The 20,596-nt window shown below is 43.9% G+C and overlaps 1 protein-coding gene across 1 annotated transcript; it reads left to right on the top strand.

The window, feature by feature from the left end:
• The first annotated feature begins 309 nt into the window (after window positions 1–309).
• On the top strand, window positions 310–9,366 carry LOC128604622 (transmembrane protein 132D-like). The gene is made up of 4 exons (XM_053619749.1): window positions 310–828; window positions 3,122–3,395; window positions 4,925–5,116; window positions 7,828–9,366. The coding sequence occupies exons 1-4, from the start codon at window positions 665–667 to the stop codon at window positions 8,881–8,883; spliced, it is 1,686 nt and encodes a 561-aa protein (XP_053475724.1). The 5' UTR covers window positions 310–664; the 3' UTR covers window positions 8,884–9,366.
• The last annotated feature ends 11,230 nt before the right edge of the window (window positions 9,367–20,596 follow it).

Raw genomic sequence — 20,596 nt, 5'->3', positions numbered from 1 at the left:
GTTAAACACACTCTACACTGTAACACACACTACACTGTGAAACACACTCTACACTGTAACACATACTACACTCTTACACACACATTACACTGTTACACACACTACACTAACACACACACTACACTGTAATACACACTACACTGTTACACACACTACATTGTTACACACTATGTTGTTGCATACACACCACACTGTAAGACACACTTCACTGTTACACACACACTACACTGTTACACACACACCACACTGTTACACACATACTACACTGTTACATACACACCACACTGTAAGACACACTTCACTGTTACACACACACTACACTGTTACACACACTACACTGTTAAACACACTACACTGTAACACACACTACACTGTTACACACACACTACACTGTAACACACACTACACTGTTGCATACACACCACACTGTAAGACACACTACACTGTTACACACACACTACACTGTTGTTGCATACACACCACACTGTTACACACACTACAGTGTTACTAGCAGAAAATCTAATGAATCAAACTTCACGTATTTGGTTCACATTAAGTGGGTTGAGTGTGAGTATAATCATACATTTCCTAACTTTCTCTCTGTCTGTCTGTCTCTCTTCAGGTCTCTCCGGCCTGTGATGAGGTGTTAGTGAATGGTAAAGAGATGAGGGGGCGTGTCTCTGTGCAGGTGAACTTTACATACCTGTATCTGAACAGCCAATTAGAGTTGAGCGTCTGGGTGCCACGGTTACCGCTACAGATTGACGTCTCTGATGTGGAACTGAGTCAGGTGAAAGGATGGAGAGTCCCTATCACCGGAAACAAGAGGTGTGTGTGTGTGTGTGTGTGTGTCTGTGTGTCTGTGTGTGTGTGTGTGTGTGTGTTGTAGGTCCAATCACTCTCACACAAACATGAAACACAGTCATTTAAACCACAGTGGATCCACCTTCAACACCTTTATTTCCCCACTGCAGTATGTGTGTGTGTGTGTGTGTGTGTGTGTGTGTGTGTGTTGTTATCATCCCAGCTTCCCACAGGCCTTTACTCTCTCTCTCTGCTGGTCTCATTTTTCAATTTGCCCAATTTTTGTCTCTTGGTGGCTTTAAAGGCACTACACACACACACACACACACACACACACACACATACACACACACACATACACATACACATGCACTCTGCTCTTCGAGAGAGCCTGAAATTTTGAGTAATAACACTCTCCTACACTGCGAGAAATGGAACAGAGGGGCATTAAAAACACACACAGACAGATACACACAGACGCAACTATAATCTATGGAAACTTCATTAAACAGCCACTATTTATTTACCATGTGGGGTTTGTGAGTGTTTAACATCATCACCTCTTCATTTCAGTTTACTACAGAGTGTGTGTCAGTGTTGAATATCAGTGCATGTCGGTGTTGAGTATCGGCACGTGTCGGTGTTGAGTATCGGCGCGTGTCAGTGTTGAGTATCGACGTGTGTCGGTGTTGAGTATCGTTGTTGAGTATCGTTGTTGAGTATTGGTGTGCATCAGTGTTGAGTGTCGGTGTCGAGTTTCTGAGCATATCGGTGTTGAGTATTGGAGCGTGTCTGTGTTGAGTACCGGTGTTGAGTATAGGTGTTGAGTATCGGACCGTGTCTGTGTTGAGTATCGGAGTGGAGTATAGGTGTTGAGTATCGGACCGTGTCTGTGTTGAGTATCGGTGTTGAGTGTTGATGTTGATTATCGGACCGTGTCTGTGTTGAGTATCGGAGTGGAGTATAGGTGTTGAGTATCGGAGCGTGTCGGTGTTGAGTATCGGTGTTGAGTGTTGATGTTGATTATCGGACCGTGGAGTACAGGTGTTGAGTATCGGAGCGTGTCGGTGTTGAGTATCGGTGTTGAGTGTCGATGTTGATTATCGGACCGTGTCTGTGTTGAGTATCGGAGTGGAGTACAGGTGTTGAGTATCGGAGCGTGTCGGTGTTGAGTGTTGGTGTTGAGTATCAGAGCGTGTCTGTGTTGAGTATCGGAGTGGAGTATAGGTGTTGAGTATTGGAGCCTGTCGGTGTTGAGTGTCGGTGTTGAGTGTTGGTGTTGAGTATCAGACCATGTCTGTGTTGAGTATCGGAGTGTGTCCATGTTGAGTGTTGGTGTTGAGTATCGGAGCGTGTTTGTGTTGAGTATAGGTGTTGAGTATCGGAGTGTGTCAGTGTTGAGTGTTGGTGTTGAGTATCGGAGCGTGTTTGTGTTGAGTATAGGTGTTGAGTATCGGAGTGTGTCAGTGTTGAGTGTTGGTGTTGAGTATCGGAGCGTGTTTGTGTTGAGTATAGGTGTTGAGTATCGGAGCGTGTCTGTGTTGAGTGTCGGTGTTGAGTGTTGGTGTTGAGTATCGGAGTGTGTCGGTGTTGAGTGTTGGTGTTAAGTATAGGTGTTGAGTATTGAAGCATGTCGGTGTTGCGTATCGGTGTGTGTCTGTGTTGAGTGTTGGTGTTAAGTATAGGTGTTGAGTATCGGCGCGTGTCTGTGTTGAGTATCGGTGTTGAGTACCGGAGCGTGTCTGTGTTGAGTGTTGGTTTTGAATATCGGTGTTGAGTATTGGAGCGTGTCGGTGTTGAGTGTTGGTGTTAAGTATAGGTGTTGAGTATTGAAGCATGTCGGTGTTGCGTATCGGTGTGTGTCTGTGTTGAGTGTTGGTGTTAAGTATAGGTGTTGAGTATCGGCGCGTGTCTGTGTTGAGTATCGGTGTTGAGTACCGGAGCGTGTCTGTGTTGAGTGTTGGTTTTGAATATCGGTGTTGAGTATTGGAGCGTGTCGGTGTTGAGTGTCACTGTTCCGTATGGGTGTTGAGTATCAGTGTTGAGTATTGGTGTTGAGTATTGGTGTGTGTCTGTGTTGAGTTTTGGAGTGTATCAGTGTTGAGTGTCGGTGTTGAGTATTGGAGCGTGTCTGTGTTGAGTGCCGGTGTTGAATACTGGAGCGTGTCAGTATTGAGTGTAGGTGTTGAGTGTCGGTGTTGAGTATTGGAGTGTGTCAGGGTTGAGTGTAGGTGTTGAGTGTCGGTGTTGAGTACTGGAGCGTGTCGTTGTTGAGTGTTGGTGTTGAGTATGAGTGTTTGTTTTAATTCCCCTTCAGGCCGACCCGGGACAGTGAGGATGATGATGATGATGAGCGTAAAGGGAAAGGATGCACGCTGCAGTATCAGTACGCTCTTGTTCGGGTTCTCACACACTTCGTGGCGGAACCGAGCGACCCCGCTGATGACCTCATCCACATGCTGGGACCTGATTGGTTGGCAGACATAACAGACCTGGTGCTGGATTTCCTGAAGGTGGAGGACGAGCGAATTGCACGACTCACAGATGGAAGAGTGTTAATGGGGAGGGACCTGGGCATCACCACCATACAGGTATACACACACATACACACATACACACACACACACACTCAGGAAGCTTATTAGCATAAATCTCCATCTTTATTCTCGCTTTACTCGTCGTTCAGCTCAACACGCATCCCAGCATTAAATGTTTAAAGTATTTGTGTCATGGAATGGGACTAGAAGCGGATGCAGGTGCAGATCAAAGTCTTTATTAACAGCAAACAAACAAACAAACAAACACAAGAAACGCGGTCTATGTTGAACAGGGCTATCAGGATCAGACATGGGGCTATATTCTAGACAATACTCAAGAACAGAACAGGGACATGAGACCGCTAGCATGCTACACGCATTAGCTACTGCATTAACACACAGCGCTATAGCTATACGCGCTAAACATTACAAATGTTACATCTAAAAATACTGCGCGAAGTACTGCGCGAATACTACGCGAGGGGTTGAAATAGCCTACATAATTAAACTAAACACAGACACCTGGCTCAAATCAAGCTACACCCTCGCCCATAAGCCAATGTCTAAGCAGGAAGCGAACGAACCAAAACAAGAGTCACGTGTATAGTCCGAAGCCGCACCGCAGTGCCATCTGCCGGTCGTGGCGTAACAATTTGACACTAACGGATGAGTCACAGGTCATTTACAGATGGAGGAATTTAACACTCCTAATTAGTATTTGGCCATAAATCCTGAATAAATGTTCTGCAGCGTTCAGGGTTCAGGGTTCTGCACGGTTCAGGGTTCTGCATGGTTCAGGGTTGTGCAGGGTTCTGCAGGGTTCTGGGCTCTGCAGGGTTCTGGATTCTGCAGGGTTCTGGGGTTGCAGGGTTCTGCAGTGTTCAGAGTTCTGCAGTGGTCAGGGTTCTGCAGTGTTTAGGGTTCTGCAGCTCGGAGACTGAAAGAGTTTTAAAGAGTTCAGTATTAAAGTAGGAAGTCACAGGACTGTAGTGACACAATCACACAGGGAAGTCACACCTGAATGAATGTTAACAAGATAATACCAATTGAAGCTGTAACGCTCTGCCCCCCCCCCACACACATATCAGTTTACAGTTGATCTGCATGTGTGTCCTACACTACGTTTAAATGATCATTGTTTATTATTGATTATTAAAAATGATTAAGGCTTTTGCATAGAAAGAAAGATGTCTAATAAATAGGGCGTGGCCGAATATTCTGATGAGCACACTTGATTGACAGGTCTCTGTCTGAGACGCCGCCTATGATGTCACTCAGGCAGAGAATTATACTTTTACAGAGTAGAGTAGCTTTCTCCACGAGTATTAATGATGTACACTGCAAGAACTTCCTGGTTCTGCCCGTTCCTGCTAACACAGGCTCTAAATTTAATCTGAACTTTGTTTATTAGTCTTTGGAAGATGAAGTATTTATTCCTCCCAAATCAGTTCTCTTCACGTCGGGAAAGGGCGTTCTTTATGATTCGTGTACCGAGGACCTCTTTTTCAGATCTGGTCATTGTTTTGCATGATTTATTTATTGATGTAATGCATACTGTATATTATATATATTTTTATCCACAGGTGATCTCTCCTCTGTCGGACTCGATCCTGGCTGAGAGAACCATCACGGTGCTGGATGATAAAGTCAGCGTCTCCGATCTCATTGTTCAGATTGTCGGATCTCTCTCTCTCTCCCTTCAACTCAGTCCACAGCACAATAATGTCATTTATATCACTGCTACTGCTAACAACCTGCTACACACACACAAACAGGTGAGACACACACACACACATACAAATGCACAAATGAGCCCAAAATGTGGCCTAAAATGTGGCCCAAAATAGGCCTAACCCTAACCCCTAACCCTAACCCTATGAAAACATCCCATAAGCCTTTAAGGAAATCTTTACACTCGAGTCCACATTCTGGGCTATTTTGGGGGTGGGGCTTATAATCAGAGGTTTGCAGTGGGATGAGAGAACCAGCAGGTTGTAAGGCTGAACTATGGTACTAAAGGTGCAGTCTCTTAACAGAACTTTGGAGTTGATCAAACCAGATAAGTTGAACTGATATTAAAGTGAGGAAAAAGTGATCATGGCTTGGTGTTGAGTGAATCTTCAAACCATCTGCAAATCCTGCAAATTATTCAGGGTTTCAACCAACCGACCAACCAACCAACTAACCAACCAACTATCCATCTGACCAACCAACCGACCAACCATCCATCCGACCAACCAACCAACCGACGAACCAACCATCCAACCACCCATCTGACCAACCATCCAACCAACTGACCGACCAACCAACCATACAACCACCCAACCCATCTGACCAACCAGAAAACCAACCATCCAACCAACCAAACAACCAACTGACTAACCATCCATCCGATCAACCAACCATCCAGCCAACTGACCGACCAACCAACCATACAACCATCCGTCAAACCAACCATCCGACCAACCAAACAACCAACCGACCAACCATCCAACCAACCAACCATCCAACCACCCATCCGACCAACCAACCGACCATCCAAACATCCATCCGACCAACCGACTGACCAACCAACCAACTGACCGACCAACCAACCAACCAACCATCCAACCAACCAACCATCCAATCAACTGACCGACCAACCAACCATCCAACCAACCAACCATCCAATCAACTGACCGACCAACCATCCGACCAACCATCCAACTGACCGACCGACCGACCATCCAACCGACTGACTGACCGACCGACCGACCGACCGACCAACCAAACATCCAACCGACCAGTCAACCAACCAACCATCCGACCGACCATCCAACCAACCAACCAACCATCCGACCAACCATCCATCTGACCAACCAACCATCCGACCAACCATCCAGCCAACCTACCAGCAAATCGAGCAACCATCCGACCAACCAACCAACCATCCGACCAACCAACCAACCATCCGACCAACCATCCAACCAACCGACCGACCAACCAACCATACAACCACCCATCCGACCAACCATCCGACCAACCAACCATCCAAACATCCATCCAACCAACCAACTGACCGACCAACCATCTGACCAACCAACCAACCATCCGACCAACTGACCGTCCATCCAACCATCCAACCGACTGACCGACCAACCGACCGACCATCCAACCAACCAACCAACCAACCGACCAACCAACTATCCAACCAACCAACCGACCAACCAACCGACCAACCAACCGACCAACTATCCAACCAACTATCCAACCAACCGACCAACCAACCGACCAACCAACCGACCAACTATCCAACCAACTATCCAACCAACTGACCGACCAACCAACTATCCAACCAACCGACCGACCATCCAACCAACCGACCGATCTTCCGACCGACCATCCGCCCAACCGACCAACCATTCAACCAACTATCCAACCAACCATCTGCTCCACAACCCACCTGATGGCAAAGAGTTCCTGGTTACCAAAATTATTCCTCTCTCATGTTTATTTCTGGATCTAAGGCCTGATTGTGTTTAGAGGATGTTCAGTGTGAGCAGAGTGTGTCACGTGTCCATGTGTCGTCTGAATCTTTTGGTTTGTTTTCACACTGCATGTGATTAATCAAAACAACAGGCTAAACAAGTTTGTCTGAGGTGTGTGTAGTGTGTAGAGAAACCAAAAAATCACCCAAGCACAGAGAACTTGGACAACACAGAGAACGTGGAGAACACAGAGAACGTGGAGAACACAGAGAACTTGGAGGCCACAGAGACCACAGAGACCACGGAGAACTTGGAGAACACAGAGAACACAGAGAACACAGAGAACTTGGAGACCACAGAGACCATGGAGAACTTGGAGAACACAGAGAACACAGAAAACTTGGAGAACACAGAGAATTTGAAGAACACAGAGACCACGGAGAACACAGACAACTTGGAGAACACTGAGAACTTGGAGAACACAGAGACCACAGAGAACACAGAGAACTTGGAGAACACAGACAACACAGGGCCAGCACTAAATAACTGATTAGATAATTCTATACAGTAAATAATGTGTTTAAAATATTTTGTGTCACATCCAGAATTTATTTTATTTTCTCTTCTTCTTTATCCAGATCTCCAGAACACTCAGCACTTGTGCAGCACTACAGCTCTGTCATGTGGTTCAGTATACCAGCGTACTGAAAAACCTCTAAAACCCAAAACACACATGTTTGATTCACTACCTACAATGAGTCAATTCTGAGTCGAACTGCTTTCTCACTATAATCGAGTTGATTCAGAGTTGAATCACTTTTAGAGTCCATTTAAACACGGATCGAGACCACCTCACTCAGATGGTCTCAGACCCGAGTGTGACTGCGGTGTTCTCACTTCACTAAAGAACCACATTGACGAGGAGAACACACCAGGGTTCTACTCAGACACACTACACACTGTGACTCTGATTAGCAGATCAGGTTTAATGGTTCTCTCTCTGTCTCTCGTTCTTACAGGAAGCAGTAATCAGCGCATGGATTCAATACAGCGATGGCTCTGCGACGCCTCTCGACATCTACGACCCTAAAGACTTCACGCTAGCTGTGACCTCACAGAATGAGCACATAGTCTCCACCAATCAGGATCAGCTTCATCCCTGGCCCATCGTGACAGCTGAGCATGAAGGTCAAGGGTCACTGGTGCGTGTAGAGATGCTGATCTCCGAAACGTGCCAGAAGTCCAAGAGGAAGAGTGTGTTAGCAATGGGTGTTGGAGGTGTTCGGGTTAAATTTGGCCAGGAAGAGAAGAGTAGGGTGCAGGTGGAGGGAGGATACAGTGATTTGGACAATGGCACCAGCGAACATAAACAGGATGTCCAGGTTTTAGAAGAAGATAATGATGGAGGTGGATGGAAGTTCACGAACGCGGAGGAAGTTGCACTTAGGAAGGTCAGCGCCACTACAAAGTCAGCCATAACCAATCAGGGGAGCAATAATGAAGCATGGGGGGAGGGGCAAATCAATAATCCCACCCAGGATGAGATCCCTAGTGACGAGCTCACTGCAAACCCACGGCATCTTTCAGACCTCGAGATCGGCATGTACGCGCTGCTCGGTGTCTTCGGCCTCGCCATCCTCGTCTTCCTCATCAACTGCATCAGCTTCGCCTTCCGCTACCGACACAAACAGCTTCCCGTTTTGGACCGCAGCACTCTTAACCATGCCCACGACTGGGTGTGGCTCGGGAATGGGGCAGAGCTTCAAGATCGGCATCACGGCGACGCTGAGCTCACTACAACAGCCGTCGACCGGAATGAAGGTGTAGAGGAAAGCAAATTTCTGCTGAACATGAACCTGAATGGGGGCGGGTCTCAGAAAAGAAGCTCCACCCACACACAGGAAGGGGCAGAGCCGAGCGTGAAAAAGAGAGTGAAATTTACACCTTTCACAACAGTCATGACGGACGAGAGCACGCCGTACGCTAACGTGATAGGAAACGAAGATGATATAAAGTGGGTGTGTCAGGACGTGGACATGGGGACGTATATGGAGAGACTACAAGACAATCTGTGAATAAAGGAATAAAAACATAAGAGAGAGAGAGAGAGAGAGAGAGAGAGAGAGAAAACAGACTCAAAACAAACTCACCTGTAATGCCTTTGCATGGAGGAGGAAAAATTCATCCGCGCCGGAGTGAGAAAGAAGCGGGGGAAAAAACATGAAAATAATGAAATGAACGATGAACAGATAAAAGTTTATTTATTGCTTTTATTTCATAAAGTGTTAAAGAGGAAGTTTAAATACACAGAGCGTGAAAAAAGCACAGAGAGATAAAGAAAGAATGACAGAAAGAGAAGAACAAGAGTATTACAGAAAGTCCAAAAGCAACAAGGCAGAGAAAGAGAGACAGGAGAGAGAGACAGGAGAGCGAGAGAGAGAGACACACACAGGTTGTTATTAAAATCGATTTCTTCTTCCTGTTTTTATTTTGGTGTTGACGTCACTGATTTTTTTGGCTGAAGTTATTTATTTACAGGGAAGTTGATCAGCTTTAGAGCCGAACCTGCAAACACTGTTCACTACATACTGTTATTACAGTACTGTTAGTACAGGATTTCCCACAATGCACTGCAGCAGGATAATGTAGAAGTGGCGTATACAGACTAAAGCTACACATTGAAGGGAATGTTATTGATGAATTATTAACAGAAATTGTAAACACAGTTTGATATTTTTGAGAACTTGCAGAACTTGTCCACATGTATACGGAGATATCCTCTGATCAGGGGCGTTAACGCCGCCAGTTTAGTCAGAACAGATTACGCTAATGTGAAAGCTGTTGTGCGGACCAGGAAGCGCACCGTGGTACCGAACCCGGGACTACCTGTAGAAGGTGCCGTGAGTTCGGCTGCACCGGAACTGAGCTGCGATTCCCGTGAATGTGAACGCAGCTCGTACTCGGGTCCGCTTACTCGGGTTCTCAAGTTCGTTACTCGTTCAGGAAGTAAAGTAACCTGTGTGTGATGACATCATTAGATTCCACAGCACATTGAGTGGCAGGGGAACGCTGTGGGACACCGTAAAGGTCCATAATAAAAAAGCAAATAATATGGTGAACGCACCGGGGTTCGATAGAATCAAGTGAAGGTGAAACCAGAACAACGCTGCAGGGGGAGCAATCGCACTCGGATTCGGACCGCGGCGAACACGCCCAGTGTGAAACCCACCTAAAAAACCCACACAGTGCTTTGGGAATATTTCTGTCCTTTCAAAAATGATCGGTATTACCTCGTGTTCTCCCGGGTCTGATCCTAAATCTGGGTTCTCAGTGTGGTTCCTAGTGCCGGAGCGGGGCACTAATAACACACGCTAAACATGCTAAACGCACGCAACAGACGAGCAACAGACGTACAGCTTGACGTGAGTTTTAAAATTTCTCCATCTTGAAGAAGCTTCACTTTCAGTAAATATCCGTATACGTGTGGACGCAGTCTGGATGACTTGACGTGGTTGGAAACGTATTTATCTGTGTGAGGTCAAGGAGCGGGATTACTCCATGCCCTCAGTTAGCACGCTAACACAGGTTACACAGCAGATCATTAATTAGACCCCAAAGATTAGACCTGTTGCTACAATTAGATAAATTTATAACCAAAAATTGACTCAGTTGTAAAATGTGAAACTGTTGATGGAGTAAATTCCCATAATGCACTGTGGCAGGGAGATAATCTGGATGCTGAGGGACACCGAATGAGAGAAAGGAAGAGTGACAGAAGAAGGATCTGCGTCTGATGGCGGTGTTTTACACGACTGCAGCCTGCGTTCAGTAAAACGATCTGATCTGATCTGAGATCAGCGTTTAATCCACTGAACTGTGTAGCAGCTGATTCACACAGACTGAGTGACTGACTCGGGATCAGTCCGGACCGTAACGAGCTTCCGTACAGAAACACACACACACACACACACACACACACACACACACACAGTAGCCATGACATGTCCAATCTGCGATTATAATCTGTGTAACAAATGTTTAGACCTGTTTTTTTTATCTAGACCTGATGTACATGTTCCTTTTACACGTCTAAGATCCTGCACATCACTTCCTGTCATTTTCTCCTCCCCCCTCTTCCTGATTGGTTAATTTATTGAACTGTTTTTTTCAGGGGAGAGATCGCCCTGCTGAATGCTCAGGTGAAACATATATTCACAAGCGTTAACGTTTAAATGTAGAACTGTAAGAATGCAATATTTATTTGTAAGTGTATTATGGAAAACAATAGGATGTAAATAAAGTGATGACGAACTTCTTGTGAATATTAAAGAGGACGAGGCAGTTTGTGTGTTTTACCTGTTAGAAGATTCACTATTTTAACCAAACAACATTTATATCCTTATAAAATAAAAATGTTTAGACTGCTCATGTGCTGACAATCAGTCTTCACTTAAACATCATTTTATACAAATATAATAATATATGAACGTGTTTAATATTTATTCATTTATTTATTCACAAACTCCTGTTTTAATTTCATTCAGCATCAGTGCTTTATTATTATAGAAATAGAAATTCCTGAACGTGTCCCTGTCTGTTTGTGTTGCGGTTGGGTTTTGTTTGTTCCCACAGTGTGTGTAAGAAATATTTGATGTTGTTATGATATTTATGTGCATTAGATGAAGAGTGCGAGGCCCTATGCTACGCTAAAAAAGGGGAAATTGCGTGTAATGTGCATTAGGGATGTTCCGTTTGGACAGTTTCTCAGAAATTTTCTGTGATGAAGGCTGTCGTTCGCCTGCAAATGTGACTTCAAAGCCTGCGCTCTGATGGACGCTCATTTTCTCTGCTCTCAGAAATGACTTCCACCGAGTGCAGGACTGACCAATCAGCTTCCAGCACTGAGAGGGAAAAAGACCTCATCCCTTTAAATTTTATTTTATTTTATTACCAGCATAATGCCCTCCATCACCTCCACTAGCACCCTAAGACCCTCTCACCTAAACTAGCACGCTACCACTCTAACACACATCCACTAGCACCCTAAAACCCTAACTCACCTAAACTAGCACGCTAACACACATCCACTAGCACCATAAAACCCTAACTCACCTAAACTAGCACGCTAACATGCTAACACTCTAACACACATCCACTAGCACCCTAAAACCCTACCTCACCTAAACTAGCACGCTAACATGCTACCACTCTAACACACATCCACTAGCACCCTAAAACCCTAACTCACCTTAACTAGCACGCTAACACACATCCACTAGCACCATAAAACCCTAACTCACCTAAACTAGCACGCTAACATGCTAACACTCTAACACACATCCACTAGCACCCTAAAACCCTAACTCACCTAAACTAGCACGCTAACATGCTAACACTCTAACACACATCCACTAGCACCATAAAACCCTACCTCACCTAAACTAGCACGCTAACATGCTACCACTCTAACACACATCCACTAGCACCCTAAAACCCTAACTCACCTTAACTAGCACGCTAACACACATCCACTAGCACCATAAAACCCTAACTCACCTAAACTAGCACGCTAACATGCTAACACTCTAACACACATCCACTAGCACCCTAAAACCCTAACTCACCTAAACTAGCACGCTAACATGCTAACACTCTAACACACATCCACTAGCACCATAAAACCCTAACTCACCTAAACTAGCACGCTAACATGTTACCACTCTAACACACATCCACTAGCACCCTAAAACCCTAACTCACCTTAACTAGCACGCTAACATGCTAACACTCTAACACACATCCACTAGCACCATAAAACCCTAACTCACCTTAACTAGCACGCTAACATGCTAACACTCTAACACACATCCACTAGCACCATAAAACCCTAACTCACCTAAACTAGCACGCTAACATGTTACCACTCTAACACACATCCACTAGCACCCTAAAACCCTAACTCACCTTAACTAGCACGCTAACATGCTAACACTCTAACACACATCCACTAGCACCATAAAACCCTAACTCACCTAAACTAGCACGCTAACATGCTAACACTCTAACACACATCCACTAGCACCATAAAACCCTAACTCACCTTAACTAGCACGCTAACATGCTACCACTCTAACACACATCCATTAGCACCATAAAACCCTAACTCACCTAAACTAGCACGCTAACATGCTACCACTCTAACACACATCCACTAGCACCCTAAAACCCTAACTCACCTAAACTAGCACGCTAACATGTTACCACTCTAACACACATCCACTAGCACCCTAAAACCCTAACTCACCTTAACTAGCACGCTAACATGCTAACACTCTAACACACATCCACTAGCACCATAAAACCCTAACTCACCTTAACTAGCACGCTAACATGCTACCACTCTAATACACATCCACTAGCACCATAAAACCCTAACTCACCTAAACTAGCACGCTAACATGCTAACACTCTAACACACATCCACTAGCCCCATAAAACCCTAACTCACCTTAACTAGCACGCTAACATGCTAACACTCTAACACACATCCACTAGCACCCTAAAACCCTAACTCACCTTAACTAGCACGCTAACATGCTAACACTCTAACACACATCCACTAGCACCATAAAACCCTAGGTTAGATTAACTAGCATGTTTCACTCTCTTCTTGCTAGCAGTTAATTAGGTCTGATTATGAAGCACTGAATTCCCGGTGTAAAGAACGTCGTGTGTGGGATGTGGTTTATGTTCCTAAACAGAAGCAGTGCTAACAGTTTCAACAGTTTGTTGGATGATTATTCAGTACAAGATGATTTGGTTCTTCTGGATAGTGAAATGAGTAACTAACGAGTAATTAATCAATCAGAAATGCCACAGAACATTTTACTGATCTGTGTTCCCCTGGTTTAAACAGTGGCCATGAAGATCATACATCACTGCTGAAAAGAACAATAAAAACCCTCATCGAATTTCTAACGGGTTTAATGGTTATAATGGGAATTGTACTGGTTTTAATGGAAGCTGTAATGGTCCCTGTGGGTTGCTATTGTTAATTTGTTGCCTTGTATTGGTGGCATGTTATGTCTAGTGGATACCATTAAGGACCAGTAATCATAATGGTTTTACTGGGTAGCTGATGGTTTGTAATGGTATTTGTAGTGGAAACCATTAGAATTTCTATGATGGTTTCTATTGGGGGTTTTTTTCCAGCAGGGATGTGTGTCCACACACTTCCACTACTCAACTCTTTCTATGTAACAAGTTAGCGAGTTGACTTTAAGCATTTCTGTAAAGCTGTAATTAAAGTTTTTGTGTTTTTTTGGTTATTAATGCCCTGTAGCGGCAGATTGTCAAGACAACACTCTGTGACATAAAGTTTATTATTTTCACCCAGCTAGCATCATCTATCAATATTTCTTCTGTGTTTGCTGCGAGTGATAAACTCCTGAGTGCTGAGGTTTATGTTTCAGATGTTTTATCATCAGCTCTAGATCCTCCTCTTGATATTTTCACAGACTTGGTTTGCTTTGATCTTTGATCATTTGATGGTGAAACACCTCCAGGTCGCTGTCATTTCATGTCGTCTGATCATTAGCACAACAGCGTACACTAGGATTATATCATATAGTATCACCTGGTATCAGATGTTGGTACTGAGGCTTTTTTATCCCGTACGAATAAACAAGAAGTGTATCAGACCCCATCCCAAATAATAACGAATAAATCTCTACTAAATTGCTGCTGCGCCAAAATGGCGGATTTTACCGTTACCCGTCTCCTAGCAGCCCCGGACTCATGACTGTTATGCGTAGAGAAACAATCTGTAAATATAAGTGCAGCTTAATGTTCCAGTGCGGTTCTTCTCCTCAGCTCACACCTTCTGTCCTTATAGAAAAGACCTCCCGAGACAGAAGTAGAACCCTCCAGAACCCTTCAGAACCAAGCTCCCTGAAGAACATAACCGTATTTATATAATTCATTTCTCTCCCTTCACCACATCTCCTTTGCTGAAGGACTCTCTCTCTCTCTCTTTCGCTCTCTCTCTCATTTTCTGCTCCCTGCTTTTAGTTTTCTGTCCTCGTTCACTCGCACCATCACTCCACACCTCTTTTTTTTTTTTTTTTTAAAACAAATTCCATTCCAATTTAGCTCTCTCCATTAACACGTGTTTCAGTGCGCTCCAGTGATTTACTGCTGGTATCAAATACATATTTGCTGAGAGAGTGAGTGAGACATGCAACCTTTCACACACACACACACACACACACACACACACACAAAGCAGTGCCTCACGAAGCGACACGCGACATTAGCGAGAGAAATGGAAGCTCTCTGTGACTCTGGACTGTGTTTCATTTTCGTTTTGCATTCATTACCGCACGCCTTCGTTTTACAGATGCACAAGTGCTCGTGAATCTGGGTGTGTGTGTGTGTGTAAGTGTAGTCTCTCTCTCTCTCTCTCTCTCTCTCTCTCACACACACATACACACAGTTAGACAATCAACACTAAACTGCAGTGTGAAGGAGTGTGTTTATTATTTTGTGCTTTTTATATTAGTGTTAAATCTTTATTTACACAGAATTTATACAGAAGTAAAGTATAAATATTTATTCTGATTTTAATATGAGACAACAATGAGGGTCAGACAGGTGAGGAGAGAGAGGTGGGGAGAGAAGTGAGAGGTTAGACAGAAGAGAGAGGTGAGACAGAGGGGAGAGAGGTGAGACAGAAGAGTGAGAGGTGAGAAAGAGGTGAGACAGAAGAGTGAACGGTGAGACAGAGGTGAGACAGAAGAGTGAGAGGTGAGACAGAGGTGAGAGAAAGGTGAGACAGAAGAGTGAGAGGTGAGAGAAGAGTGAAAGGTGAGACAGAAGATTGAGAGGTGAGAGAAGAGTGAAAGGTGAGACAGAGGTGAGAGAAAGGTGAGACAGAAGAGTGAGAGGTGAGACAGAGGTGAGACAGAAGACTGAGAGGTAAGACAGAAGAGTTAGAGGTGATACAGAAGAGTGAAAGGTGAGACAGAGGTGAGACAGAGGTGAGACAGAAGAGTTAGAGGTGAGACAGAGGGGAGACAGGTGAGACAGGACAGGAAACCCTTAAGGGCGTCACCTCATTAGCATGTGTGTGAGTTTGTTTATATAATGGTTCCTGTCAGAATGAAGACACGCCTAACAGGAAGTGCTAACAGGAAGTGCTAACAGGAAGGAAGAAGGTTGCAGCACAGAGGTGAGCAGTCGGAATAATAATGAATAAGAAAATAATTAAGGATTATTGATGAAGACATGTTTCACTGAGTCGTTCACTGAGTCGTTCAGTTGTGTGGTTTGAGTTGTATAACTGACTGAATTGATTCAGCGCCTGAAAGAGGAGCAAAAGACTGAAAAAGTACTTTTTAACCTTGTCATTACTTTATTTGTTATTATTTATCTCTGATTGTGCCAACCTGCAAAGTAAGAATTTTATTGTAGAAGGAAGCTTGTGCATGTAACAATACTATTCTTAATTCTTAAATAAATAAATAAATAAATGAACAAAACATGTCTATAGCAGATAATACATTAGTATTAGTAATGGTGAGAGTCGGAGTCATTCAGCTGAAAGAACAGCACCTGGTTTGGTCGTTAATAATGAATCTTTATAGCATATAGATCAATAGAATGAGAGGAAAAACTAAAAGATTAGCAAAGTGCTGGTTTTAAGCAACATAATGTTTACACGAGTTGTAGGAATACAAACTATTTAAGATTACTGCTAATTTAAATAGTGATAAATTAGAAAACAATCATCGTTCTCAGTTACAGTGTATTTACAGAATAAAATAAAATAACATCATTAATCTCATGCTGATACAGACTTCTTCACTGCTGTTTAATAGATTTCTGATCACTTCATTAGATTTCTGGGTCACATAAAGATACTGAATGTGGGGGAAATGGTCACGGGGCAATTAGTTATTCTGAAGCTAAAAACTTAACAAGTATAGTGTATGTAGAGTGTGTAGAGTGTGTGTAGAGTGTGTGTGTAGAGTGTGTAGTGTGTGTAGAGTATGTAGTGTGTGTAGAGTGTGTGTAGAGTGTCTGTAGAGTGTGTGTGTAGAGTGTGTAGTGTGTGTAGAGTATGTAGTGTGTGTAGAGTGTGTGTAGTGTGTGTAGAGTGTGTAGTGTGTGTGTAGAGTGTGTGTAGAGTGTTGAGTGTGTACTGTGTGTGTGTAGTGTATGTAGAGTGTGTGTAGTGAGTGTGTAGAGTGTGTGTAGAGTGTCTGTAGAGTGTGTGTAGAGTGTGTAGAGTGTGTGTGTAGAGTGTGTAGTGTGTGTAGAATGTGTAGAGTATGTGTAGAGTGTGTGTAGTGTGTGTAGAGTGTGTAGTGTGTGTGTAGAGTGTGTAGAGTGTGTGTACAGAGTGTGTAGAGTGTGTGTAGAGTGTGTGTAGAGTGTGTGTAGAGTGTGTCTAGAGTGCGTAGTGTGTGTAGAGTGTGTAGAGTGTGTTGTGTGTGTGTAGAGTGTGTTTAGAGTGTGTGTAGAGTGTGTGTAGGGTGTGTGTAGGGTGTGTGTGTAGAGTGTGTAGAGTGTGTGTAGAGTGTGTAGTGTGTGTAGCGTGTGTGTCCAGTGTGTGTAGAGTCTGTGTAGAGTGTGTAGAGTGTGTAGAGTGTGTGTAGTGTAGAGTGTGTAGAGTCTGTGTAGAGTGTGTAGAGTGTGCAGAGTGTATTTGTAGAGTGTGTGTAGAGTGTGTAGCGTGTGTGTAGAGTGTGTAGTATGTGTGTAGAGTGTGTGTAGAGTGTGTAGAGTGTGTGTAGAGTGTGTAGAGTGTGTGTACAGAGTGTGTAGAGTGTGTGTGTAGAGTGTGTGTAGAGTGTGTACAGTGTGTGTAGTGTGTAGTGTGTGTGGAGTGTGTGTAGAGTATGTAGAGTGTGTGGAGTGTGTAGAGTGTGTAGAGTGTGTAGAGTGTGTAGCATGTGTGTAGAGTGTGTGTAGAGTGTGTAGAGTGTGTGTAGAGTATGTAGAGTGTGTGGAGTGTGTAGAGTGTGTAGAGTGTGTGTAGAGTGTGTAGCGTGTGTGTAGAGTGTGTAGAGTGTGTGTACAGAGTGTGTAGAGTGTGTGTGTGGAGTGTGTGTAGAGTATGTAGAGTGTGTGTAGAGTGTGTAGAGTGTGTAGTGTGTGTGGAGTGTGTGTAGAGTGTGTAGAGTGTGTGTGTAGAGTGTGTGTAGAGTGTGTAGAGTGTGTGTAGTGTGTAGTGTGTGTGGAGTGTGTGTAGAGTATGTAGAGTGTGTGTAGAGTGTGTAGAGTGTGTAGTGTGTGTGGAGTGTGTGTAGAGTGTGTAGAGTGTGTGTGTAGAGTGTGTGTAGAGTGTGTAGTGTGTGTAGAGTGTGTAGAGTGTGTGTGTAGAGTGTGTGTAGAGTGTGTAGTGTGTGTAGTGTGTGTGGAGTGTGTGTAGAGTGTGTAGAGTGTGTGTAGAGTGTGTAGAGTGTGTGTACAGAGTGTGTAGAGTGTGTGTGTAGAGTGTGTGTGTAGAGTGTGTGTAGAGTGTGTACAGTGTGTGTAGTGTGTAGTGTGTGTGGAGTGTGTGTAGAGTATGTAGAGTGTGTGGAGTGTGTAGAGTGTGTAGAGTGTGTGTAGAGTGTGTAGAGTGTGTAGAGTGTGTAGCATGTGTGTAGAGTGTGTGTAGAGTGTGTAGAGTGTGTGTAGAGTGTGTAGCGTGTGTGTAGAGTGTGTGTGTAGAGTGTGTGTAGAGTGTGTACAGTGTGTGTAGTGTGTAGTGTGTGTGGAGTGTGTGTAGAGTATGTAGAGTGTGTGTAGAGTGTGTAGTGTGTGTGGAGTGTGTGTAGAGTGTGTAGAGTGTGTGTGTAGAGTGTGTAGTGTGTGTGTGTGTGTGGAGTGTGTGTAGAGTATGTAGAGTGTGTGTAGAGTGTGTAGAGTGTGTGTAGAGTGTGTAGTGTGTGTGTGTGTGTGGAGTGTGTGTAGAGTATGTAGAGTGTGTGTAGAGTGTGTAGAGTGTGTAGTGTGTGTAGAGTGTGTAGAGTGTGTGTGTAGAGTGTGTGTAGAGTGTGTACAGTGTGTGTAGTGTGTAGTGTGTGTGGAGTGTGTGTAGAGTATGTAGAGTGTGTGTAGAGTGTGTAGAGTGTGTGTAGAGTGTGTAGAGTGTGTAGAGTGTGTAGCATGTGTGTAGAGTGTGTAGTATGTGTGTAGAGTGTGTGTAGAGTGTGTAGAGTGTGTGTAGAGTGTGTAGCGTGTGTGTAGAGTGTGTGTGTAGAGTGTGTGTAGAGTGTGTACAGTGTGTGTAGTGTGTAGTGTGTGTGGAGTGTGTGTAGAGTATGTAGAGTGTGTGTAGAGTGTGTAGAGTGTGTAGAGTGTGTAGTGTGTGTGGAGTGTGTGTAGAGTGTGTAGAGTGTGTGTGTAGAGTGTGTGTAGAGTGTGTAGTGTGTGTGTGTGCTGGGGTTGGAGCAGACGGAGAGTCAATTCACACTAAACCACACGTCACTTCACATTAGCAACGTGGGAACATCCTTCGTAGCTCAGAGTCAACATTTACCAGAAATGACACTGTTTTCTATTTCCTATTTCCTGTTTCATATTTCCTGTTTCCTATTTCCTGTTTCCTATTTCCTGTTTCCTATTTCCTGTTTCCTATTTCCTGTTTCCTATTGCCTGTTTCCTGTTTCTGGCTGCATTTTATAGCCCTGATTTTTTTTTCCAGGTTTAAAGGCAAGATTCAGATGAATCATTTTAATTTGACTCGGTTATTCAACACACTGGTTATTAATATCAGATATCAGACAGCTGTAGTAATGTTACACTGTCAATGTAGCCAAGATGCTAATCATTGTAACTCTAGCTAGCATTGTTGATGGAAACCAACTTTACACAACAACATTTCTTGTGTATTTTAAATGATTGTTACTGTTGTAAAACACACATCAGGCTCTTTTCCAGTTTTACTTCATCAGCATGTCGTCTTTAGCAACATGGCCGCCGTGAGAGTGTGTCCAGCCAACCACAGCCTGACACCTGCTAATCAAACCTCAGGAAAAAGTGTTTTGGTTCTGTACAACTCACAAAAAGAAAATGTGTGTGTTTTTAATAGTGTTTAGCACAAACACACACACACACACACACACACACACACACACACACACACACACTACCCCTACCTGCTGGAGGTAAATTGGAGTTTGTTATTGATAAACTCGTAACTCTGCTCTTTACTGCTCTGGGTTTTACTTACACTAATTAATCCAGTCCTCATAAACCCACTGTCTCACTCTCACTGTCTCACTCTCACTGTCTCACTAAACACATGAGAGAAAGACAGAGCAAAAGATATTGATAGAAAAGAAGAGATATACAATGACATAGCGAGAGAGATAGAGAGAGAGAGAGAAATGTCCTGATGTACTGAGATGAAAAAGGGACACAGGTCAGAAAGTCTTTTTATAAAAACAAGGCTGTGTGTGTGTGTGTGTGTGTGTGTGTGTGTGTGTGTTATCAGAGCGTAAGCAGTGTGTGATTACGGTCTGTGTTATGAAGCACATTATAGCTGGTTTGAGTTTTTTTATCCAGTTTTTCAGGAGCTCTAAAATGAGTAAATAGTTCAGCACACAGGTGTTCATACATATTACAGGTGTTTATAGACAACTCTGATGGGAGGTAATATAGTAAGAAAAGCACACAGACAACACATTTTGTTTATAAATTAAAGTGCTAATTTAAGTACTTCAGGAAGAGGTAGGTGTTTAGACGTGGTTTAAAGACCACCAGTGACTCAGCTGTTCGGACATCTAGAGGAAGTTC

The sequence above is a fragment of the Ictalurus furcatus genome, unplaced genomic scaffold (genome assembly GCF_023375685.1).
Source record: "Ictalurus furcatus strain D&B unplaced genomic scaffold, Billie_1.0 ctg4, whole genome shotgun sequence".
Lineage (NCBI taxonomy): Eukaryota > Metazoa > Chordata > Actinopteri > Siluriformes > Ictaluridae > Ictalurus > Ictalurus furcatus.
The sequence above is the reverse complement of the archived record's forward strand: the minus strand, read 5'-3'. Positions and strand labels throughout refer to the sequence as shown.